The sequence below is a fragment of the Labeo rohita genome, chromosome 9 (genome assembly GCF_022985175.1).
Source record: "Labeo rohita strain BAU-BD-2019 chromosome 9, IGBB_LRoh.1.0, whole genome shotgun sequence".
NCBI classification, from domain to species: Eukaryota; Metazoa; Chordata; class Actinopteri; order Cypriniformes; family Cyprinidae; genus Labeo; species Labeo rohita.
The window spans coordinates 41640564-41666944 of record NC_066877.1 but is presented as its reverse complement, the minus strand read 5'-3'; the positions used below and the strand labels follow the sequence as shown (position 1 = coordinate 41666944).

The 26381-nt window shown below is 43.0% G+C and overlaps 1 protein-coding gene across 1 annotated transcript; it reads left to right on the top strand.

Moving 5' to 3' along the window:
• Window positions 1-453: 453 nt before the first annotated feature.
• LOC127171051 (gastrula zinc finger protein XlCGF8.2DB) lies at window positions 454-5135 on the top strand. Its single transcript, XM_051119473.1, has 2 exons — window positions 454-584; window positions 3910-5135. The coding sequence occupies exons 1-2, from the start codon at window positions 536-538 to the stop codon at window positions 4875-4877; spliced, it is 1017 nt and encodes a 338-aa protein (XP_050975430.1). The 5' UTR covers window positions 454-535; the 3' UTR covers window positions 4878-5135.
• Window positions 5136-26381: the final 21246 nt, after the last annotated feature.

The following is a 26381-nucleotide window of genomic DNA, read 5'->3' as shown; positions in this document are numbered from 1 at the left end:
GAGGGGAGGTCTTCGGTTCACTTAAGTTTGTCGTGGCCACGAGATATTAATTTGTGGGAACATCATATTATGTTGTGGCCACGAGATCATTTTGTCGAGGTAACGACATCCTTATGTCGTGGCCACGAGATGCTATGCTGAGGGAACGACATCCATTTCTCGTGGCCACGTCTTATTATGTTGAGGAAACGACATGTGCTTCTCATGGCCACGAGTTTAATGTGTAAACAAACCTGCGTGACCATAGTAACCCAGGATTATCGGAGATAGATTTTTTACCATTTTATTTTGAGTTAAGAAATTATTATATTAATTATTATAGAAATGAATACATTGGTATGAAAACTAATTTAGTAACTGATTTATTCTTGATTTTGTCAGAGCTGCTCCTCCTCCTTTCGTGAATCTCCTCCCACTGCAATTCATCAATAAATGCTGGGATATTTCCAACAAGCCTACAAGGGAAGACGAGCATCAAACCATCAGGAAGAGCTGAAATCTGCAAAGACAGAGTTTATAGAAGAACCGTGAGAACATGAGAGATCCAGAACACTGCAGAATGAAACACACTGAAGAACAAAGAGGTTGGTGTTTATTCCTGATTCTTTATTAATGAGGTTGAAGAACATTAAGCTTATAAAGCAGTTCATCAGATTTAGACGTGTTGTTGTAGGAAAAAGCTTAAGAGCTACTTTTTTAAACGAGGAGTTTTAAATCTGAACTTTCAGATCTGAAAGATTAAAATAAATATACCAGTTTTTTGTTTATTTTACATCAGATTCACAGTTACTGCAACCATGTCACCACAAATTTGGACATGTCTTAATACAGTTTACAAGCCTGTGGTTTTATTTTCTTGCAGAAATACAAAAATGTTGTTGTTGTTGTTGTTGTTGTTGTTGTTGTTGTTGTTGTTGTTGTTATTATTATTATTATTATTATTATTATTATTATTATTATTATTATTATTTAGTTTATTAAATAAATAGACTATGTTAGAATAGGTTACAGATTTAGTACAAAGTAAAGGAGAAGTTCACCCCCTTGTCATCCAAGATGTTCATGTCTTGCTTCAGTTGTAAAGAAATGATGTTTTTTGAGAAAAACATTTCAGCATTTTTCTCCATATAATAGACTGATATGGTGCCCTGATTTTGAACTTCCAAAATGTAGTTTAAATGCGGCTTCAAACGATCACAAATGCAGTTGTAAACTGCCTGGACTGTTTTTGTTCTGGTTCATGACAGTTAGTGTATGTCAAAAAACTCCCATCTCATGTTCTCCCTCAACTTTAAAATCGTCCTATATCACTGTTTTACCTTTTTTGTTAAGGGTGTTTGATCTTCTTTGCATGTTCACTTTGTAAACACTGTGTCGGTACTTCTGCAGCGATGTAGGATGATTTTGAAATGATTTCTGAAGTTGAGGGAGGAAATACGATTGGAGTTTTTCAACACACCCTAACTGTCTTGAACCAGAATACACAGAGTTCAGGGAGAGAAAGACAAGATGAGCGTTCGGGATTAAAAAGTATTTAAATTGTATTATTTTTACGAAAATAACAGATTATTTCGCTAGATAAGACCCTTCTTCCTGTCACAGGCGTCGTGTGCGGGATTGAGGAGTAGGGACGAGGAAATCAGGAACGTACACTTTTATGAAAGTAATCCACACTAGGAACAGGAACAGCAGGGAATCCACATGCAAACACAACGCAAGAGACTTTAAATGACAGGGAGTGACTAACAATAACCGACAACCAAACAGGGAACTCAACCAAATTTAAATACATGGGCTAAGCAGACGAGGACAGGTGTAATCGATTAAACAATGACGTAGTAATTGAAAACGGAACAGGAAAGACCAAATAAGGGCATACACAAGGAGAAACCACAGAAACAGTCCACAGGGGTGTGACACTTCCTCGGCTGGGATCATTTACAACTGCATTTGTGATCATTTGAAGCTGCATTTAAACTGCATTTTGGAAGTTTAAACTCAGGGCACCATATCAGTCCATTATATGGAGAAAAATGCAGAAATGTTTTTCTCAAAAAAAAAAAAAATTCTTTACGACAGAAGAAAGAAAGACATGAACATCTTGGATGACAAGGGAGCGAGTACATTGTCTGTAAATCTTTGTTCTGGAAGTGGACTTCTTTAATATGTTCCTGCTGTTACGGCTCACAGTTCGGATGGATGGCGGGGTGCGGATGCGGTCCTCCGTTTGAATATCAGTATTTAAGGATAAAAGACTCCAGTTGCTTTTAAAATATTCATTTCAGGTCATTCAATATTCGAGGTATTTCAGGTCAAGTCTGAAGTCTATAAAAATGTGACTTGAGTCTGACTCACTAACTTGAGTGCCCATATCTGGATTAAATACTGTTATTAAAGTTATGATTCAGTATTAATATTGAAGTGTCAACTGTTGGAACACATGGTCAAAAACTAGCAATGCTGTCCTACATGTTTTGCTAACTTATTTCTGACAAGAAATGTACAGTTTTACTCCAGCGTGCTGATAATGCTTCTTTAAGACCCTGATATACTTCAGAGAAAGTTAGTTTTCGTTCTTTGTTTGGGGGCAAAAAGAAGTTCGAATAGGCTGAGCGACAGTATACCGCTTTCAAACATTCCAACACCCCCGCGCTGCTGGACATTAATGTGTGCGCCGTAGATTAATGTAAACGTGTGTCGCACTGCTCACACAACAACAATGCGATGATAAAGTGTGTAGGTGTGAGAATATTATAGACCAAAAAAGAATGATTAGCAGCAGTTCAGAGACAATATCATGTTTGCAATACAAAAGAACCATTCCATTTCCATAATCAGTCCTTTATGGGAAGTGTGAATGGCTCATAGTCTGAAAACTTTTGCATGATGTGGAAATTTTTTTTTGTAGTCCTCTCAATAACACAAACCTGTTTGTTAATTTATTTTATTGTTCATTTATTTTATTAAACGTAAATTATTCCACCTTTTTCTATTTTATGTGGTGTCATGATTTCATTTTTGTTAAAAACAACGGTTTATTATTGTTTTCTTTTGGCATTTCAGTTATTGCATACCTTTTAAATTGGCTTATTGAAAAAACAGCAGTAGCAGTATGGTGTAACAACATTTGAAACATGTATTTGGTATTCGCCACCGTCTCTCCACTCTTTCCTTTCACTCGCAAGCGATCGTACAGCTGCAGATACCTTTGTACCATCTCAGCTATTCGACACTCCAGTGTATTTATGTTGCTACTGCTAGTAACTTCACTAACTTGGTGATGTTGTTCTCCTGTTTGACCTCCGTGGAATGAGAAACAAATCATGGGGAAAAAATTGCATGTCGAAGAAGTTGAAGGAGTTCACCAGAACACCCCCACCGATTGCGTAATCACCACGGACCAATTGTAGCTCAAAGGTGTTTAGGAGCCAAAACAAACTCCCATAGAAAGTTTGCTTTGGTGAGCTGTTTCGAACTGCCGAAGCGAACCTCGAAATGACGTTATACCAGTTTGTTCTTCGATTTTGTATATCGGCGCCTTTAGCCATTTGACAATCCTAAAGCCTGAACCACTGCCTGAGGCAAAACATTTTGCAAGCAAACGCAGAGTCTAGGGGAACATAAAAATGGTGCATTCAAAAGTAAACTTTGTGGGAACACAAGCATTGAAAGCATTTTTCCTTCTGTCATAATGTCCCTTTATTATGGGCTCTAAAGGTTTGTGCCTCTAATCAATAAAATCGGCGTACCCCTTTCATGAAAATTCCAGGGACGTAATGGATCAAAATGATCATAATTTTGTATAACAGTTGTTTGAACACAACTCAGTACTTTCTGCTATTAGTTTTATGTATTGTTTTACTACATATTGTTCTCTTTGATTAATTTACTGAGCACTTCTAATTTCAGGCCTGGTGGATGAGAATGAAGAAGTGAATAAAGTGGAGAAAGAAAGATCTTTCACTTGCCGTCAGTGTGGAAAGAGTTTCACACGGAAAGGGAGTCTCAATATTCACATGAGGATCCACACTGGAGAGAGACCGTTCGCATGTGGTCAGTGTGGAAACGGCTTCAAGCGAAAACATCACCTTGAGGTTCACATGAGGATCCACACCGGAGAGAAATCGTTCACATGTGATCAGTGTGGGAAGAGTTTTACTCAATATGCTAACCTTAAGATACACATGAACGTCCACACTGGAGAAAAACCGTTCACATGTGATGAGTGTGGAACGAGTTTTAGTCAACATGTTCACCTTAAGATACACATGAATGTCCACACTGGAGAAAAAACGTTCACATGTGATCAGTGTGGAAAGAGTTTTGCACAGAAAGGAACCCTTAAGGGCCACATGACCATCCACACTGGAGAGAAACTGCATGGATGTGATCAATGTGGCAAAATATTTTTGTTGGCTTCCGCCCTGAAGATTCACATAAAACTTCCTTCAAAGGAAAAACCACATTCATGTCCCTCATGTGGAAAGAGATTTTCACTTCTTCAATATTTAAAAATACATCAGCAAATACATACTGGGCTAAGGAATCACGTGTGCTTTGAGTGTGACAAGACCTTTACTAAAGCTCAATATTTGCATCGGCACCAGAAAATCCACACTGGAAAGAAACCTTACATGTGTTCACACTGCGACATAAGATTTACTGATTCAAGAGACCTGAAAAGACATGAGATGATTCACACTGGAGAAAAACCTTACATGTGTTCACACTGTTACAAGAGATTCAGTCGTTCAGCACATCTGAAAGCACATGAGAGGATCCACACTGGAGAGAAACCGTTTCGCTGCAGTGCATGTGGGAAGAGTTTCACTCATTCATCTACTCTACACTATCATGCCAAAACTCACGTTAAGTAGCTTATCTTTAGTTCCAGAACTTTAAAGTTGGAAGCCACATCTCTTCCCTTTTAGACCATCCTAGTTGGAGTGAGTGAAGTTGAGTTTCATTTTATGTTCAATTTTGTGTAGTTAGTTTACACTTTTATAAAGAAAAGTATAAGGTTAATGTTTTTATTATTATTACAAACTCGTTCTGCTCAAGATGCAGAAGAGGCTGATTTATTTTAAAATTCGTTGTTTTCTAATCAAAAGGTTATTCAGATTAGAGATATAATGTCATGTAGCTTCGCAACTGTCTTTCTTCGCTTTTATTCTCTTGAGATGCTTTAACTTTTTAATCAATAAAGAGGGAAATTTCTACTTTTTGTATTTGCTGCAATGAATATTAAACTTTTTTATTGCCCATTTTTATTGTCTGCTTGCATCAAGAATAAATAATTTCATATATTTGTTTATATCTAAAAGTAATGGAATATTAGGAATGGCAGCAATACCAGCGCATTTAAGAAGAATAGTGTAAGCAGCACTACACACCCAAATGGAAACAGCAGTGCAACATATACATTTTGTGATTGGAGGACAGGAGTGCCCGAGTTTATGCAAACAGAAGAAATCTCTAGCCTTGATTATGATCTTGGCTTGTCTTTATTCCAGAAAGAAAGGTTAACTTACTGTCACATATACCTAGGGTGACCACCTGGCAATAGGGCTGTTGCAGAACACGTGAGCCTGATACATTTTCTACTGTTATGCTATGTAAATACTGATTACATCCATCGTCATATTGATTAAAATGAATGGACAATATCTTGTTTTTCCATGTGCGGGACATTTTCTCAGTGTGGGACAAGGGGTGAAAATGCTGTGCGGTTTAACGCAAAGCGGGACAGGTGGTCACCCTACATGTACCCTGAACTCTCGGTTGATTAACCCAAACCTTGCTTACTCGAGGTATGGTGGTTCCAAAAATGCGTCTGGGAGTAAGATCATTCAACTCGGAGTACGTTCCTGGTTAACATACAAGACATTCTCAACCAAGCGACGAATCGATTCGTCTCATTGTGGAAACGGATACTAAGAAAAAGCATACCATACTGCTGCTTATTTCTAGTTCTGTTCAAAGGTCATTTACATACATAAGTGCATATCGCTACCTAATTGTTGGTTGTGTAATCTTTTTTTTTTTTTCATTCAGTTTTTAATCCTTGACGTTATGAATCATTTGTTTGATGCTAATAATACAATAAGTCATATCAGATGTGTATTTTTATTAAAGAAATACATTATAGAAATTGCAGAGATGATAAAATATAATAAACACGTAATTTAATAAAATAAACATTACCTATTGTTTTAGAATTTATAACGCAAACTATTATATATGAACAATAACACAATAAAACAATAATAATACACAGTAAAACAATAATAATAAACATAGCTGCAAGCAGCAATTACGGGGAAAGGAAGCATTAGACCAGGGGTGCTCAACCCTGTTCCTGGAGATCTACCTTCCTGCAGAGATCAGCTCCAACCCTGATCAAACACACCTGAACCAACTAATTGGGATCTAAAGGAGCACTTGATAATTACAGACAGGTGTGTTTGATCAAGGTTGGAACTAAACTCTGCAGGAAGGTCGATCTCCAGGAACAGGGTTAAGCACCCCCGCATTAGACCAACTGCAACAATGAGTAAACAAAGCCATTTTAAGACAATTTTAGTCAAAATGGCAGAAAAATAATGTGCAACTCCTAGTAATGTGATTTAATGGCTTGTGACTTTTGACAAACGGGTGGCACTGTTATCAGATTGATGTGGTGTGTTCAGTGTGAGGTGACAATGACACAAAGTTTGGTGTTAATATGTCAAAGCTTTGCAGACATACAGCCTCAGATGCAGTTTGGCATCTTTCCAGCAAATTCGTGATGCGTTAAACCAGTGTTTCTCAAAACCTGTCCTGGGCGCCCCCCAGACATTTTGTCTCTCTTATCTGACACACCTATTTTAGGTCCTGGAGTTTCTTCTAATGAGCTTATGAGTAGAATCAGGAGTGTTTAATTAGGGAGACACACAGAATGTGCAGTGTTGGGGGGCGCCCAGGACCAGGACTGAGAAACACTGCGTTAAACGAAAACTGTTTCGTATATCGACACGAAATCCATAACTTTTTGCTAGCATGGTCTGAAGATGATCCGAGTCAAGTTTTGTGAACATTGGACCGACGGTCTAGGAGGAGTTTGAAAAAGAAGGTTTTCAACATTAATTAAAATGGCGGACAGGAAGTTCATCCAATTACGGCTTAATTAGTATCAATATTCTCGGCATGATCCAAGGAATATTTTCATTACAACAGGCTAATTTAAAAGTTATTAGCATTTTTCAAAATTTCATTAAAACTTTTGGCAACAAAACTTTTTGAGTACTGTCAGGACATAGTGCTGAAGACACATACAGAGTTTCGTAGCGATATGCCAATGCGTTTGTAAAATATAGCGCTTTTTTGACAAAATTCAAAATGGCCGACGCCCAAAATAGCTGACATGGGGAAATTAGGTATGGTTGGACTCGGCATGATGCACCGAATCTAAAGAGACTAGTTTTGTGATTTTCGGCCAAACTATTCACAAGTTATAAGCAAAAATAGCCATTTTTCATATCTCCTGACCACTAGGTGGCACTGCGCCTAAACACTGCAGTTAGCCTCAGGTTATGCTTGTTATAAGCATAACCTGAGGCTAACCCGCGGGCGGCAGATCTTTTTCTTATTTAGCACCCAAACTCTGGAACAATCTACCCTACAATGTTCGGGACGCAGACACACTCTGTCAGTTTAAATCTAGATTAAAGACCCATCTCTTTAACCTTGCTTACACATAACAAATCCACATTCTTATAATTCAAATCCGTTAAAGGATTGTTAGGCTGCACTAATTAGGTCAACCGGAACCGGGAACACTTCCCATAACACCCGATGTACTCGGTGCATCGTCAGAAGAATGGCATCTACGCTAATATTAGTCTGTTTCTCTCTTATTCCGAAGTCACATTAACCACCAGATCCAGTCTGTATCCAGATCAGATGGTCACTGCAGTCCCCCGGATCCAGTCCGAACCCAGCCCAGACGGTGGATCAGCACCTAGAGACGACCTCTACAGCCCTGAATGTCAGCGGAGTCCACATCAACTAGATGAGCCCCAGAGACGGATCCACATCCAGCATTTTCACCACATCACCTAGACGGCTGTCGGCACAAGACCACGGGAACTTTGGCCAGAGGAGAACTGGCCCCCCGACTGAGCCTGGTTTCTCCCAAGGTTTTTTTCTCCATTTGTCACCAATGTAGTTTTGGTTCCTTGCCGCTGTCGCCTCTGGCTTGCTTAGTTGGGGACACTTTCTCTTAACACAATATTGCATTTTATTTTATTGTTTTTGATTAACTACCTTTACCTATAATGTGAGTGTTAATCCTATTTAATACTGTACAGCCGCCTTGTCACAATTCTGTATTGTTAAAGGCGGTATATAAATAAAGGTGACTTGACTTGACTTGACTATAAAAAACACCCAGTTTTGTCTCAATACGGCAAACCGTTGTGGAGATATAGCCTCACAACCATTTTTGCACGCTTTTCGTAGAATTCGTTTGCACGCTATTTGAGAATGATTGGGCGAATTAACTTGAATTCCATAACTTTTTGCCAGCATGGTCTGAAGATGATCTAAGCCAATTGTGGTGAAAATCAGACAAACCGTCTAGGTTGAGTAGAAAAGTAGAAAAAGTAGGTTTTACGAACTATTAAAAATAGCGAAAAAACTAAACCTTCCGATTGTTACATTTTGGTGTCCATTTTTCAGAGGAAAAAATAATTTTCATTCTATGCCTTACAGTTCAAAAGTTATTAACATAAAATGCTTGAAATTTTGGACAAGTGGTGGCGCTGGAGAGTTTGAGTTATAGACTCCAAATTTGCTATGGTTAATGTTGGGAATGTCCTCTATCTGTGTGCCAAATTTTACAACTTTCCCACAAACGGTTGTATGGGCAGCCATAGACTCGAGCAGAAAGAGAAGAAGAAGAAGAAGAAGAAGGATACAACGGATTCAATAGGTGTACACAGTAGGTGCTTGGTCCCTAATAACCGTATTAGAATAATATAATATTCCCGTACATATTACTTACAAATAAGTAATTACTTATTAAATGCAGTTTTAAAACAATGATTTCATTTATTAAAGGAAAAAAGCTGTCCAAACCTGCCTGGCCCTACTGAAAAAAGTAATTGCCCCCTAAACCTAATAACTGTGCCACCCTTGGCAGCGATAACTGGCCACAAGTCTTTCACATCGCTGTGGAGGAATTTTGGCCCACTCCTCTTTGGAGAATTGTTTTAATTCAGCCACATTGGAGGGTTTGAGAGCATGAATAGACTGTTTAAGGTCATGCCACCGCATCTCAATTGGACTTAAGTCTGGACTTCCAAAACCTTAATTTTCTTTTTCTTGAGCCATTCAGAGGTGGACTTGCTGGTGTGTTTCGTACCATTGTCCTGCTGCATAACCCAAGTGCACTTGAGCTTGAGGTCACAAACTAATGGCCAGACATTCTCCTTCAGGATTCTCTGATATAGTGCAGAATTCATGGTTCCATCAATTATGGCAAGTTGTCCAGATCCTGAAGCTTCAAAGCAGCCCCAGACCATCACACTACTACCACCATGATTAACTGTTGGTATGATGCTCTTTTTATGAAAAGCTGTGCTGGTTTTACACCAGATGTAATGGGACACACACCTTCCAAAAGTTCAGCTTTTGTCTCATCAGTCCACAGAATATTTGCCCAAAAGTCTTGGGGATAACCAAGATTGTGAGACAAGCCTTTGTGTTCTTTTTGGTCAGCATTGGCTTTTGTCTTGGAACTCTCCCATGGATGGCATTTTTGCCCAGTCTCTTTCTTATTGTTGACTCATAAACACTGACCTTAATTGAGGCAAATGAGGCCTGCAGTTCTTTAGATGTTGTTCTGGGTTCTTTTATGACCTCCTGAATGAGTCGTTGTTGTGCTCTTGGAGTAATATTGCTAGGCCGGCCACTCCAGGGAAGGTTCACCACTGTTCCAAGTTTTCTCCATTTGTGAGTAATGGCTCTCACTGTGGTTTGCTGGAGTCCCAAAGCCTTAGAAATGTCTTTGCAACCCTTTCCAGACTGATACATGTCGACTACTTTGTTTCTTATATGTTCTTGAATTTGCTTTTTGAGATCTTTCAGTGTGCTTCACTTTGTCAGACAGGTTTTATTTAAGTGGTTTCTTGATTCAACAGGTCTGGCAGTATGTGTGGCTAGTGAAATTTAACTTAGCTTTCTAATGTGATTAATCAGAGTTTTTTTTATGATTTAACAGAAGAAGGCAATTAATATGCAATATGTAACACACATGCAAAAAGTTAAAATAACAGGAAGGGGGCAAAAAGTTTTTCACAGCACTGTGTATATACAGGTACATCTCAGTAAATTAGAATGTTGTGGAAAAGTTCATTTATTTCAGTAATTCAACTCAAATTGTGAAACATGTGTATTAAATAAATTCAGTGCACACAGACTGAAGTAGTTTAAGTCTTTCGTTCTTTTGATTGTGATGATTTTGGCTCACATTTAACAAAAACCCACCAATTCACATTCATCTCAACAAATTAGAATATGGTGACATGCCAATCAGCTATTTAACTCAAAACACCTGCAAAGGTTTCCTCAGCCTTCAAAATGGTCTCTCAGTTTGGTTCACTAGGCTACACAATCATGGGGAAGACTGCTAATGTGACAGTTGTCCAGAAGACAATCATTGACACCCTTCACCAAGAGGGTAAGCCACAAACAACCATTGCCAAAGAAGCTGGCTGTTCACAGAGTGCTGCATCCAAGCATGTTAACAGAAAGTTGAGTGGAAGGAAAAAGTGTGGAAGAAAAAGATGCACAACCAACTGAGAGAACCGCAGCCTTGAGAGGCTTGTTAAGCAACATCGATTCAAGAATTTGGGTGAACTTCACAAGGAATGGACTGAGGCTGGGGTCAAGGCATCAAGAGCCACCACACACAGACGTGTCAAGGAATTTGGCTACAGTTATCGTATTCCTCTTGTTAAGCCACTCCTGAACCACAGATGACGTCAGAGGTGTCTTACCTGGGCTAAGGAGAAGAAGAAATGGACTGTTACCCAGTGGTCCAAAGTCCTCTTTTCAGATGAGAGCAAGTTTTGTATTTCATTTGGAAACCAAGGTCCTAGAGTCTGGAGGAAGGGTGGAGAAGCTCATAGCCCAAGTTGCTTGAAATCCAGTGTAAGTTTCCACAGTCTGTGATGGTTTGGGGTGCAATGTCATCTGCTGGTGTTGGTTCACTGTGAAAGCCAAAGTCATGCTTCCTTTTGCTGACCAGCTTTTTAAAGATACTGATTTCATTTTCCAGCAGGATTTGGCACCTGCCCACACTGCCAAAAGCACCAAAAGTTGGTTAAATGACCATAGTGTTGGTGTGCTTGACTGGCCAGCAAACTCACCAGACCTGAACCCATAGAGAATCTATGGGGTGTTGTCAAGAGGAAAATGACAAACAAGAGACCAAAAAAATGCAGATGAGCTGAAGGCCACTGTCAAAGAAACCTGGGCTTCCAAACCACCTCAGCAGTGCCACAGACTGATCACCTCCATGCCGTTCAATTTACTAAAAATGTTTTTTTTTATTGGTCTTATGAAGTATTCTAATTTGTTGAGATATTGAATTGGTGGGTTTGTTAAATGTGAGCGAAAATCATCACAATTAAAAGAACCAAAGAAAGTTCCACAATTTAAGTTGAGTTACTGAGATAAATGAACTTTTCCACAACATTCTAATTTATTGAGATGCACCTATATACACTGCTCACAAACATTAAAGGAACACTTTAAAGAAACACATTAGATACATCAGATCTCAATATGAAGTTGGATATCTATACAAATAACGACAGGGCAATGTCTTAGGAACAAAAGGATGCCAAGTCTTTTAATGGAAATAAAAGTTTTCAGCCTACAGAGGGCTCAATTGTGTAGACACCCTAAAATCAGAGTGAAATGAAGATGTGGCAGGCTAGTCCATTTTTTCAAAAACTTAATTTCTGCAACTCAAAATGCTTTTCAGTATCTTGTGTGGCCCCCACGAGCTTGTGTGCATGCTTGACAACGTCGGGGCATGCTCCTAATGAGACAACGGATGGTGTCTTGTGGCATTTCCTCCCAGATCTGTGTGAGGGCATCCCTGAGCTCTTGTACAGTCTGAGGAGCAACCTGGCGCCGCCTAATGGACCGAAACATAATGTCCCACAGATGTTCTATTGGGTTTAAGTCAGGGGATCGTGAAGGCCATTCAATTGTTTCAATTCCTTCATCCTCCAGGTACTGCCTGCATACTCTTGCCACATGAGGCCGGGCATTGTCGTGCATTAGGAGAAAACCAGGACCTACTGCATCAGCGTAGGGTCTGACAAAGGGTTCAAGGATTTCATCTCGATACCTTATGGCAGTCAGAGCACCATTTCCTAGGCAGTAGAGGTCTGTGCGTCCCTCCATGGATATGCCTCCCCAGACCATCACTGACCCACCACCAAACCTGTCATGTTGAACAACGTTGCAGGCAGCATAACGTTCTCCTTGTCTTCTCCAGACTCTTTCACGTCTATCACAGCTGCTCAGGGTGAACCTGCTCTCGTCTGTAAAAAGTACAGGGCGCCAGTGGTGGACTTGCCAATTCTGGTGTTCTTGAGCAAATGCCAGTCGAGCTCTACGGTGCTGGGCAGTGAGCACAGGGCCCACTACAGGACGTCGGGCCCTCAGGCCATCTTCATGAAGTCTGTTCCTGATTGTTTGGGTAGAGACATTCACACCAGTGGCCCTCTGGAGGTCATTCTGTAGGGCACGATCAGTGCTCAGCCTGTTCCGCCTTGCACAAAGGAGCAGGTATCGGTCCTGCTGATGGGTTGAGGACCTTCTACGGCCCTGTCCAGCTCTCCGAGAATAACCGCCAGTCTCCTGAAATCTCCTCCATGTTCTGGAGATTGTGCTGGGAGACACATTAAACCTTCTTGCTGCAGCACGTGTGGATGTGCCATCCTGGAGAAGTTGGACAACCTGTGCAACTTCTGGAGGGTTAAGGAATCGCCTCATACTGCCAGTAGAGATAATTACTCAAGCCAAAACTAGCACGAGTGGAAAACCAGCCAAAAAAGATCAAGAGGGAGAAACTTGAAATGACCTCCACATGTAAAACCAGTCCTGTTTTGAGGGTTTTGTAATTGTTGCCACTGTAGTGCACCTGTCGTTAAGTCCATGAACACCAATACAGCTGAAAGTGATTAACAATGCCCTCAGCTGCTTAATCAACCAGAAAATTATCAGCCAGGTTTAATTGATTTCATGCCAGGCCCAATAAAAAAAGTGTTCCTTTAATTTTTGTGAGCAGTGTATATATATATATATATATATATGTAACGATATAAAAATTACAGTGCTATGGTTCTTTAAATAAATCCTGCGTTAATGGGATCGCGCTTCCTATTGGTTGCACCGGTGGCGCTATTGCCCCCTGTGTTCATGCAATCTGCAGCAGAGCTATGGAGAACTGGTGTGGGTGAGTCACTTTTGTTGTAGCTCCACACCAAAAGTTTAAAATATTGTTTCATGTGAAATGTTAGACGCTGTTTGAAGAGTAATGAACATCATAGACATGGATTGATCTGTAAAGCGAGTTTTCTGTTTGTATACATGTTATTTTGATACCGTTATTTCCGTCTGATGTACTCTTTTTCCATGTGCGCCATCTTTTCCACGTGCTAACAAAGTGAAATGTATTCTGAACTACAAAATTGCTGAACTGCCATTTTGTCTCTTATTGCTCTGTGTGCAGGTAATTGTTTCTTTATTATATAGTGTTTACGAATTTACTGTTTATTCAGTACTGCATTTTCTGTATTAAGTAAATGTTTTGTGCTAACTGTGTTTTGTAAAGTACTTTTACTAAGAAATTTCACGATATTTTCATTAACTTCTCATACATGTGTTCTATAAAATGGATGACGTAAGCTATGTAATTTATGTACCTCATTGTGACGAGGCTACTGACGAATCACGAGGCGTAGGATCCATTCGCAACAGCTTTATTAAATCGGACTGTGAAAACAGGCTGTGGTCAACAATGGCAGACTGACGTGGTGAAGGCAAAGACAAACGAGTAAGACAAACGATCAAAGGCAGTAATCCGTGAAACAGGCGGGGGTCGATACAAGACAGGCAGCAAAGGTTCACACACGATATAAACAGTCCGGTTGGCAACAGTGAGACAGTCCGAAAGAAAAACGCTCAGGATTGGGGACATAGCCGACAAAACTTCGCGATGAACGCGCCGGCGAGGCACGCCGAAATGGCCGCCAGAGAGGAAGTGACCCGGGCGACCCGGAACCGGAAGAGAGAGTCCCCAGGCACGGGATTGTGGAAAATAGAGTCAATATTCGGGTGAGGGTTCCCGCTGGCGCGAGGCGGGAGGAATCACAGAGACCGCGTTCGTGACAGAGCCCCCCCCCTGCGAGTGCCTCCTGGCACGAGGAGGCAACCGACGCCGGGGTTTTCCCCTACCCCGGGGTCCTGGCCGATCTGGGTGGCTGGCGTGGAAGTCTCTGGTAAGCGAAGGGTCCAGAATGTCCTCGGGGGGCACCCAAGACCGCTCCTCAGGTCCATAGCCCTCCCAGTCGACCAGGTACTGTAGATGACCGCTCCGGCGTCAGGAGTCCAGGATGGTATTGACTCGGTACGCCTCCTCGCCATCGATGATCAGGGGGGCAGGCCTCTGCGGAGCGGTCTCATCTAGAATCTCCGTCCCTCCAGGGCGACCAGCGGGCTTTAACAGAGACACATGGAAAGTGGGTGAGATGCGATATTCGGCAGGTAAATCAAGTCTAAATGATACTGGGGTAATTTGACGGATAATTTTGAATGGACCCACGTACCTGGGGCTCAACTTCCTGCAGGGTAGTCGAAGACGTAGGTCCCGGGTGGAAAGCCAGACCCATTGTCCTGGCTCGTAGGGTGGATTGGGTCGGCGCCGGCGGTCCGCCTGAGCCTGGTTGCGACGGACAGCTCTTTGGAGGTGGACATGAGCCTGGTTCCAGGTGACCTCACTCTGCTGGAACCACGAGTTGACAGCGGGCAGGTCTGAGGGCTCCCCGGACCAGGGGAATAAGGGTGGTTGGAATCCCAGCACGCATTGGAAGGGGGTCATGTTAGTGGAGGGCTTCCGAATGGAGTTCTGGGCATATTCGGCCCAGAGGAGGAACCGGCTCCAGTCCCCCTGACGATCTTGACAGTATGAATGCAAGAAGCGGGTTAATTCCTGATTTAACCTCTCGACCTGTCCGTTGGCCTCCGGATGGTAGCCTGATGTGAGGCTTACGTTAACGCCCAGAAGATGGAAGAAGCTGGCCCAGAGTCGTGAGGTGAATTTTGGGCCACGGTCCGAAATGATATCCTCTGGCAGGCCATAAAACCTAAATACAGCGTTGCACAGAGCTTCTGCCGTCTCCATGGCGGTGGGTAGCTTGGGGAGAGGTATAAAGCGGCAGCCCTTGGAGAACCTGTCCACTACCGACAGAATGGTGGTATGTCCCTGGGACGGAGGTAGGTCGGTTACAAAGTCAACAGCAATATGAGACCATGGGCGCTTGGGGATCGGCAAGGGCTGCAGCAAACCAGCGGGTAATTGATGGGTGGATTTGGAAGTGTTACAAATGATGCAGGACTTGATGAAGGCGATGGTGTCAGTACGTAAGGTGGGCCACCAGTAACGATTGCGGAGGAAATGAAGGGTGGCCTCAATCCCTGGGTGACCGGAGCTGGGTGTGGCATGGACCTCCGAGAGGACACGTTGGCGGAGAGCGGCAGGAACGTAGGTGAGGTCTCTAGGACAATTTGCAGGAGGGGGGTCCTGGGTCTGGGCCTCAGTGATTTCGGTCATGAGATCCCAAGTAACGGGTGCGATGATTACTGAGGTGGGTAAGATAGTTTCGGGAGGTGGAGAGGTATGGTCGGGTTCGTGAACATGGGACAGGGCGTCGGCCTTGGTATTCTGGGACCCTGGGCGATAATTAATGGTGAAATTGAACCTGGTGAAGAACAATGACCATCTGGCCTGACGATGGTTGAGGACCTTGGCTGTTCGTAGGTACTCCAGATTCTTATGGTCGGTCAGGATGACGAATGGGTGCCGTGCTCCCTCCAGCCAATGTCGCCACTCCTCCAGAGCGAGCTTGATTGCGAGCAGCTCACGATTTCCAACATCATAGTTTTTCTCGGCTGGATTGAGCTTGTGAGAATAGAAGGCACAGGGATAGGTTTTGGATGGTTGGCCCTGGCACTGCGAGAGCACGGCACCTACTCCAGTGCTGGAGGCGTCGACATCGACGATGAATGGCTGCTGAGGATCAGGGTGATGGAGAATAGGTGCGGTGGTGAATCGTTGACGTAGATCCTGGAAGGCTCGTAGAGCGTCAGGGGACCAGTTCAGACGGGTGTTGCCCCTCTTGACCATGGCGGTTAGTGGGGCGGCTACAGTGCTGAAGTTACGTATGAACCTGCGGTAGAAGTTAGAGAATCCCAAGAACCTCTAAAGCTCCTTGAGGGTCTTGGGGAGAGGCCAATTACGCACAGCATTGACTTTAGATTTGTCCATAGCCACGCCCTCAGGACTAATCACATATCCGAGGAAGGCGACACCTTCTTGGTGCAACTGGCATTTCTCTTCTTTGGCGTATAACTTATGCTGGATGAGGCGCTGGAGAACAGTCCTGACATGTTGAATGTGGTCGGCAAACGTATTGGAATAAATGAGAATGTCGTCAATGTACACTATCACCCACCGATTCAGCAAATCGCGGAAGACGTCGTTGACGAAGGCTTGGAAGTACGATGGACTGTTGGCCAGCCCGAAGGGCATCACCCTGTATTCGTAATGTCCAGAGGTTGTGGAGAAGGCTGTTTTCCACTCGTCCCCCTTGCGGATGCGTATCAGATTGTAGGCCGAGCGTAGGTCCAGCTTGGTGTAGAAACGAGCTGACCGGAGCTGCTCCAGAGCTGGGGGAACGAGCGGTAGTGGATATCGGTACTTCACAGTCACCTCGTTCAGAGCGCGGTAGTCTATGCAGGGTCGCAGTCCTCCGTCCTTCTTTTTAACGAAGAAGAAGCCTGTCGAAGCTGGAGAGGTAGAGGGTCGGATAAATCCTTTAGCGAGTTCCTCCTTGATGTAGTGCTCCATAGCTTCGGTCTCGGGCTGTGAAAGAGGGAAGATGCGACCCCGAGGTGGTACAGCACCAGCCACGAGCTCAATAGCGCAGTCCCCTGGTCTGTGGGGTGGTAATTCGGTGGCCTTGGCAGTGCTGAAGGCCTCGAGCAGGTCGTGGTATTTGGCCGGTATGGTGCTGTTGGGGGACGATGTGGTTGAGCAGAATGGGGTCTTGAGTGAAGGCTGGATGCAAGATTGTTGGCAGTGCGGAGACCAGTTAATGACGGCGCCCTTGGCCCAGGCGATGGTAGGTTCGTGGCGATCCAGCCAGGGGAAACCCAGGATGAGGGGTGACTGAGGTGATGTGATGACGAAAAATCGGATGGTTTCCTGGTGACCGGGTTCTATGTGGAGGGTGAGATCGGTGGTGGTGTGGTCAATTTGTCCCGTTCCTAGTGGTCTCCCGTCGAGGGCGGCCACTGCCACAGGGGAAACACAAGGAGAGAGAGGCAGCTGGTTACTTCTTGCAAAGTCCTTATCAATGAAATTACCGGCAGCGCCAGAGTCAATTAAGGCGGTAGTCCGGATGGATCTCCCACCGCAACTGAGTAGCGCAGTTATTTCACACTTATTCAAAGCAGGACTTCTCTCACTCACCGAGGTGGGAAGACGAGGAGGTCGAGTAGGACAGGTGGCTCGGATGTGTCCCACCTCTCCACAGTACAGACACAGGTGGTTACGGATCCGCCTTTCCCTCTCCTCCGTGGTGAGTTTAGTAGTTCCGACCTGCATGGGTTCGGGCCTGCAGCAGCTGAAGGTTGGTATGGTAGAGGTGTGGTGAAAGGACGAGTGGGCTCACGGGCTCGCATGACATTGTCGATCCGAATGGACAGGTCGATGTATTGGTTGAGGCTTAAGCCCTCATCGCGGCATGCCAGTTCCACCTGTAGGTCCGGATTTAATCCTTCACGGTAATGGAGCTTAAGGGGACCATCGTTCCATCCGCTTTGCGCTGCCAGTGTGCGAAAGTCCAGAGCATAATCCGCGGCCGTGCGGCGGCCCTGACGCAGCGTGACGATCTGTTCTCCCGCCTCGCCGCTCTCCGAGGTTGGTTGAAACACTTCCTTAAAACTTCGGAGGAAAGTGGAGAACGTTGGGTAAGTGGAGTGTCCCAGATCCCAGACTGCGGTGGCCCACTCTAGCGCCTTTCCTGTGAGGAGTGAGCAAACGAAGGCAATCTTGCTCTCATCCGACGCGTACAGATTAGGTTGCTGGTTGACGAAAAGGGTACATTGAAGCAGAAACCCCTTACATTTGGCAGCGGTTCCGTCGAACTTCTCCGGGAAAGCGAGCTTCGGGCTGGCAGTGACTGGTTGTGCCGCCGGAAGTGGTGCAGGTGGAGGTGAAGCGACGGGAGGTGGAGCGGCCCGCATACCTTGGATTGCCTGCACGAGTTGTTCAGTCAGGGCGGTCAGGCGATCCAGTTGCTGCTGGTGCTGGGTAAGCATGGTGGCCTGAGCTGACATCTCAGACGCGATCTGGGAAACTGTCGCTGGATCCGTTGGTGGCGAAGTTTTCTGTGACGAGGCTACTGACGAATCACGAGGCGTAGGATCCATTCGCAACAGCTTTATTAAATCGGACAGTGAAAACAGGCTGTGGTCAACAATGGCAGACTGACGTGGTGAAGGCAAAGACAAACGAGTAGTAATAGTCCATGCAAATGGTTGGGGCAGGTGGCGATCAAAGGCAGTAATCCGTGAAACAGGCGGGGGTCGATACAAGACAGGCAGCAAAGGTTCACACACGATATAAACAGTCCGGTTGGCAACAGTGAGACAGTCCGAAAGAAAAACGCTCAGGATTGGGGACATAGCCGACAAAACTTCGCGATGAACGCGTCGGCGAGGCACGCTGAAATGGCCGCCAGAGAGGAAGTGACCCGGGCGACCCGGAACCGGAAGAGAGAGTCCCCAGGCACGGGACTGTGGAAAATAGAGTCAATATTCGGGTGAGGGTTCCCGCTGGCGCGAGGCGGGAGGAGTCACAGAGACCGCGTTCGTGACACTCATACTATCCTTTCCTTGATATACAGTCTTTCTATTCTTGTTGATCCTGTTTGATTTAAAAATGTCTTATACGATCACAATGCCATAAGTTTAAGAAGAAAAGAAAAAACAGAAGGAAAAGAATATTGAATTGTTGAAGTCTGTTTAATTGTCATGGGGAAATTACCATATTTCAGATTCCTGATTTATTTTTGTCTGTTTTGTTTATAATACCATAGTGTTTACTGTTATACCATAGTGTTTACTGCTGTGGGTGGAACTACAAAATTGCTGAACTGCCATTTTGTCTCCTATTGCTCTGTGTGCAGGCCTCAAATAAATTCTAACGTCATCCAAATCCAGAGTCTGTGTGCTGATGAAGGGTGGGACAAACTGGGTCCGATAAAGACAAGAATAGTCTCACATACATATATATATATTCTATATATATATATATATATATATATATATAAAATATACCCCCCTTGTACCCCCTGTTTCACAACACAAGGCTTAAGCTGTCTCAACTGAAAATAACTTGCTCTGACACATCTTAAAATATGTCAGTGACATTGTTCTGTCTCAAGATGCACACCTGTAACATTCTCTTTCAAGGCATTTTGATAAAAGCTGCTTCAGTATCTTAATTTAACTGAGGCCTAGTCCTGGCTTAAGATAAGTCCCATTTGTGAAACTGGGCCGTAATGGTTTTTAAAGAAGTCTCTTATGCTTATCAAGGCTGCATTTATTTAATCAAAAATACAGAAAAATGCAAAATGTTATTACAATATAAAATAATGGTATTTATTTTAATATACTTTAAAATATAACTTATTCCTGTGATGCAAAACTGAATTTTCATCAGCTGTTACTCCCAGTGGTGTACCGCACATCTTAGAGGCCCCCCGCAAAGAACGAGCTGGGGCCCCTCCCACCAGCAGTGATGTCATGCATGAAAATTTATTGTGCCCCTGAGTCCGTCCCTCCGTTTACATAACTCATTTATCAGTTATGAATGTGGTGAATTATCATTGCATTGATGCATTTGACGTTATTATTGAATAGCATTTATGTGTGTATTTGATATTGCTTTTCAGACTGAAGTCCCTGCAGGAATAAATATATTTATTCTATGAACGTGGAGGCAAAAGTGCCTTTGCTTTGATTTGATTGTTATTTTAGCAATAGCAGGAGGATTCCTCAACAATAATAATACACAAACATCTGTTATAGGCCACCGTCTGCATTTTATTTAATAGTAAGCTCAACAAAATTAATGTACGCCCGCATGTTTTGGTTCAAACACTGTTCTATACATATGACTCGCTAACTAAAAAAAACAAGCAAAATTCATGTCTTTCAGTGAGAAAATGAATAGTAAAAAAACGAGGAGAAAAACGGAAGGAATAACTATAAATGCTACATTTTCATAAACCATATACCAGCTTTTCTAATTAACTTGTCTATTCTTTTTATGAACTGACAATCACAAACAAACAAAACTCCACCGAATCCTTTGCGCTCTCCGAGCGTTTTGGTGTGCAAAGACTTTGACTGCAGCTTAATGTCGATGTTGCGAGCGTGTGCACTTTCGATACTTAGAAGAGCTAAACTGGACAGTCTTTCTTGTAACATTGTGCTTCTGAGAAATGTCTTGCTCACTTTAAATTTTGAGAACGAAGAGTAAATTTAATGGCAAAATCTGGTGTCAAGTCGTCAGTGAACCGCTAAAGCGTTTGCCATTGAAACATTCGCAGCAGCGGACCAGTGCACAAAAACATAGGCTACTTAAATCAGTAACTGATTAAAAAAACGAAAGGAAAAAAACATTTGCCGAAGCCTTACAGTGATGAATGATATGTTGCTTGTATGACCAAGCATCATGGATAAATTAAACAGTTGGGAAAACAATGTAGTGTGATCGCGCCGGCGCCTCAGCGCTCACACAACATTTTTCCTACATTGCAGCCTGTTCATTATCAAAATACAATACATTTAAAGAAACATAAAAGTTACAATGCTCAATTTAAATAGTCCGTTGATGCATTCAGTGTGACCAGCGCCTCACTGTGCTGTTATAGTCTTTGTGAAGGATAATGTTGTGGATAATTTGTTGTGGAGAGAAGGGAATAAAATAGCCTAGTTGTGTTTATAATGTTTGCAAACATTTATGTATTTATTAGATGAATGTAATTATTAGATGCCAGCCATGCGGCGTATGTTTTTCCCCTCAAAACGCAATTTTATACAAGTAGCGTGTTTTAACTATGCAGCATTTTAAACATATTGAAAAAATACTTTAATGTCTTTAAAGAGTTGCAATTTTTTTCCAAAGCGTTGCAAATTTTAACCAAAATCTAGAAAAGATGAAGCTGTAATTGGCTATGACTAAGCGCAAGATAGATTAACCAGATCAAGACTCTCTTTATGTGTTTTTTTTTTATCTTTTTGAGTAGCCTGAAGAAAACCCCATACTTCATTATTATTGTAACTATTATTAGTATTATTATATTCGTTCCCTCATTTTACTAAGTCGTGCACACTGGATTTAGTTGAATCAAATCAACGAACGCGTTAGTAAGTTGTGCACACGCTTTAGTAAAAGGAGGGAGCGAATTATATTGTGCACACACTTTTTTTTTTGTTATGCGTGGGGGATCCATAAGCCACTTTAAGTGTAAAAATATCCACTCTAATTATGGTGCGGTTGTCTTAGAAGTAGGCCTATAGTGTTTATGACAAGTAAAAGTGAGAAAAAATGATTTTCCCCGGTTGTTATTTTTTAAAACATTAAGACCGCTCCACTGCACTACCTTTGCGCTCACGGCTCGAGTCTCAGAACACTGCCTTTTAGAATGTCCTGCGACGGGGCCCTCCAAAGGGCCGGGGCCCCCATGCACCGCGGGGGCTGCGGGGGTGTCCCGTACGCCACTGGTTACTCCAGTCTAAAGTGTCGTTCAGAAATCATTCTAATATGCTGATTTATTATCAGTGTTGAAAACAGTTGTGCTCTTTGTGCCATTCACATCCCTCAGACTCTTCCGACTCCAAAGGAGGAGATGACGGGCGAGTTGCATCATTCGGCAGGAGCGTAGACCACCTTGTTGGTTGATGTACAAAACATTTGCAGTGTTGTCCGTGCAGACCAGTACATCTTTGCCCTGTAGCAGCTTTTTTTATGTGGCTCAGTGCAAGATGTACCGCTAACAACTTGAGGCAATTAATATGCCAATGCAGGTAGGTTCCTTCAGAAGCGAAGACCAGGAGACTCTTGGGTATCTTCAGCAGAATTCTTTATTGAGAATGCGCTGCGTAGCTCTGCAGTCCTCAAAAGTCTGACTAAGGCAGTGATACATTGTAGTTTATATACATTTAGGGGGCAGTCCCCTAAAATGTAGACAAAGCACCTGGGTGACGATCCTAAACAAAGCATGCAAATGAAGTACTCAAGTGTAGCCAAGTGCCCCATTTACACCAGTCCTAATCCAATCATCATAACTACTCAAAGACTGGGCAGAGGCACCGAGAGCCATTACAAACAAAAGGTGAACATCTCAGTAATCTGGCTCATTTGACTTACAATAAAAGAACAGGAACTGGCAGGGACATCTTGCTACAAACTTTGCTTGAGAGAATCATTTGTCTGATAACCTCATATTTACCTTAAATGTTAAATACAATGTACTTTACCTTAGTTTTATTGTGATGCTATGTCAGAACATAGGATCAGCATATTTTCAACAGATTCTTAAATTTGTAATCCTACAGTCCCCCTTTGAGAGTTTTAATAACTCTCACATAATACAAATTTAAACACTTAAAAAAAGTTCTGTGTTGATTGTCTGTAGTCATGAACAGCATGCTGACACAGAAACAAACATGCTTCTAGGGTCCGTGAAGTTCTTACGGGTAATAGTCTTTTCTGGTTGGAACTGTTGTTTCCTCATGATGGTCGTGAGTCATTTGTTGAATGAAACACTTGATACTGTGGACGCATAGATAGTATACCAGTAGGAAGAATAACAGCAGAATTGCTATTTCCTTGATCCACAGCCAGGGTTTACCTAACAGTTCTCCGAACCATGAAGAATTATCTTCAGTCATTTGGTGTAATTTTTCTGAAAGATCAAGAATGTCTCGTTGGATTTTGTTCAAGTTCTCTGTTGGATCCATTAACCCGGTGCAGCATTCAGGGCCAATAATGGTGCAGGCTCCCCCTTGCGTTGCAAGAATGTAATCCAAGGCCACTCTGTTCTGTAAGATCATTATCTTGTGCGAAGCAAGAGTGTCCGTGATGTTACCTAGGGCCAAAGCTGTATCATTAGCTAGTTTCTGTACAGAATTCGATAAGCTTCTGACTTGATCCAGGGCCTGTATGACACCATAAGACGGGATTAAGGCTCCAAGAGTTCTTGACCACCATGTTTGTGCACAAGTGAGTCCAGGGATGCAGCCATCTTCTTTGTCTGACTGAAGGTGGGTGTGGCATGCAAACGTTCTTTCCAGCAAACAAGTCATATTCATTTCTAAGAATATGTTGTTTCTGGAGTCTATAGCTTGTGCGATGTTCACGATGATTACTAGAATGGCAATCTTGATCATGTTGATGGATGACTGAAGTTCTTTCATTTAATTCTCTGCGTTGTGTTTTTTTTTTTTGTTCTGTCTTCCGTGACAGTTGGCTCGGCAGTGGGTCTAGTTGTCCTTTAAAGTTTGTAGCTTCATACACAGGTGAGGGGGTCGATGTGTATGGGTCTCGGGACAGCCATCAAGGGGTATCTGCACAGAGTAAGAAAGAAAACAAAAGACGACAGAGCAGTATTTGTTGTAAAAGGCTGCAAACAATAGAGTTGTAGCCTCTGTTCAATCTGAGTCTAGTCTTGTTGTTCCTTCTTTCCCTAGTTCTTAATTCCCGTGACACCTAAAGAACAGTGAGGTAAGGATGGACTAGTGGATGGGGAAGGCCTATGAGGAAGTCTTCACCTCAGGGTTGGCCCCCGAAGCCTGTTGCATTCGGTTCTTCCCTGGGCTCCTCACTGGTCTGTGTGTCCTATCCTATCCCTGTAGGTGGGGGAACAACTTTACAGTGTGACACATGAGTCCAGGTTTTCCTTCCCTGACACAAAACTGCAGCTGCTGTAATCAACATCACTTGATGTGGTCCGTGCCACTTAGGCTCTAATGGTTTGTTTTTGAATGACTTTATCATAACCCACTGACCTGGGATGATTGTGTGTCCACCTTCTGGTGGATTCTGCCAACATGACTCAACTCTTTCTCTGGAACTCTGTACTGCCTTTGTAAGGTTTTCACAATAAGTGATCAGGGCATCTGAGGCAATGTGCACATCAGCATTTCTAAGATCAATCACACCTGGCATCTGCATTGGGCGTCCTGTAATAATCTCATGAGGGCTTAGACCTACTGATCTGTTAGGTGATGCTCTCAGACTACACAGTACCGCTGGCAGCGCTTCGACCCATACTACTCCTTCCTGATGCATTTTGCTTAGCCTGGTTTTGATTGATCTGTTTGCACGTTCGACTTGCGCCGATGCTTGTGGCCTATAAGGACAGTGAAGATTCCACTTAATTTTCAACATTTTAGACACTTCCTTGACTACCTGTCCTGTGAAGTGGGTTCCTTGATCTGAGTCAATGCTATCTGGTAATCCCCATCTGGGAATGAAATCAGTGACAAGACATTTAGCAGTATGTGCAGCTGTGGCACGCCCTGTTGGATAAGCTTCTATCCATCTTGAGAACTTGCTATCCAAAGTCAGTTTTTCCCTTACAAGGAGGCAATGATATGTAATCAACTTGTAGGTGACGAAATGGTCCTGGTGGAGCTGGGGTATGTGTTGCTGCTGTAGTTGCTGCTGGCACATCATTATTTTTTTTTTTTGTAACGCATCTCTTGACTGTTTCAGTGGCTACATTTCTGAATTTTGGATTCCACCATTGATTTGAGAACCTGTGATTCATTGTTGCTGGACCACTGTGACCCAAATTGTGTATTTGTTGAGCCAAATATGGCAGCAGTGATTCGGGAGCAATATATTTCCCTCCTTTGGTCCAGCAACCAGATGAATCCACTGTGGCTCCTTTGTCTAGCCATGTCCATGCTTCATATAAAGGAACGTCTTTGTACAGATCAATGATTGATTCAGGAGGCAGAATTGTCTTCTGTGCTGTACTACCTGAACACACCTGTACATTTGCATATGAACAAGCCTGTTTAGCAGCTACATCAGCAAGAGCATTACCTTTAGCTTCCGTAGTATTAGTTGTGAGATGTGCTTTCACTTTGATCACAGCTAATTTCTTTGGAAGTTTCATGGCAAACATTAGATCTTTCACTAATCCAGAATGCTTAATGGGTGATCCAGCAGAAGTTAAAAACTGTCTACTTTGCCAAATGATACCAAAATCATGAATTACCCCAAAAGCATACCTGGAATCAGTGTAGATATTTGCAGTTGATCCTGACGCTAGCGTGCATGCTCTAGTTAAGGCTACTAGTTCTGCAGCTTGAGCTGAAAAATGATCTGGAAGACGACCTGAAGCTACGACTTCAGTGGTAGAAGTTACTGCATAACCTGCTCGTCTGTTACCTTCAATAACTTGAGCTGAACCATCAACATACAACTCCAATTCGGCATTATCTATGGGAGTTTCTGTTATTTCACTTGTAGGTGTGTATGTAAGCGTAACACAATCATGAGCCATTTCTCCTTCATCCTCTAAGACAACTTCAGTCATTGCAGACATCATACATGAGGATGGGTTTGTGACTGGTGCACGCTGTAAAACAATGTTCGGGGCTGTGAGGGTTGTTAACCAATTTCCCCAACGAGAGGAGGTGACAGAAGTGACTTTTGCTTGATTCATTAGTGCAGACACTGCATGAGGGCATCTTACATTTACAGTCTGTCCTAACACCATTCCTGATGAGGCCTGAAGAGCTAGATGAACTGCCTGTACTGCTCTGAGACATGGGCCCATACCTTGAGCGACTATGTCAAGTTTGCCAGAATAGTAATGAATTGGGCGTAAATTGCCCCCATGATCTTGCATTAGACATGCAGTCATAAAGCCTAAGTGTTCATGAACATAAAGCACAAAGGGCCTATCAGATTGGGCAATTCCTAATGCTGGCGCTTGACATAGTGCTCTCTT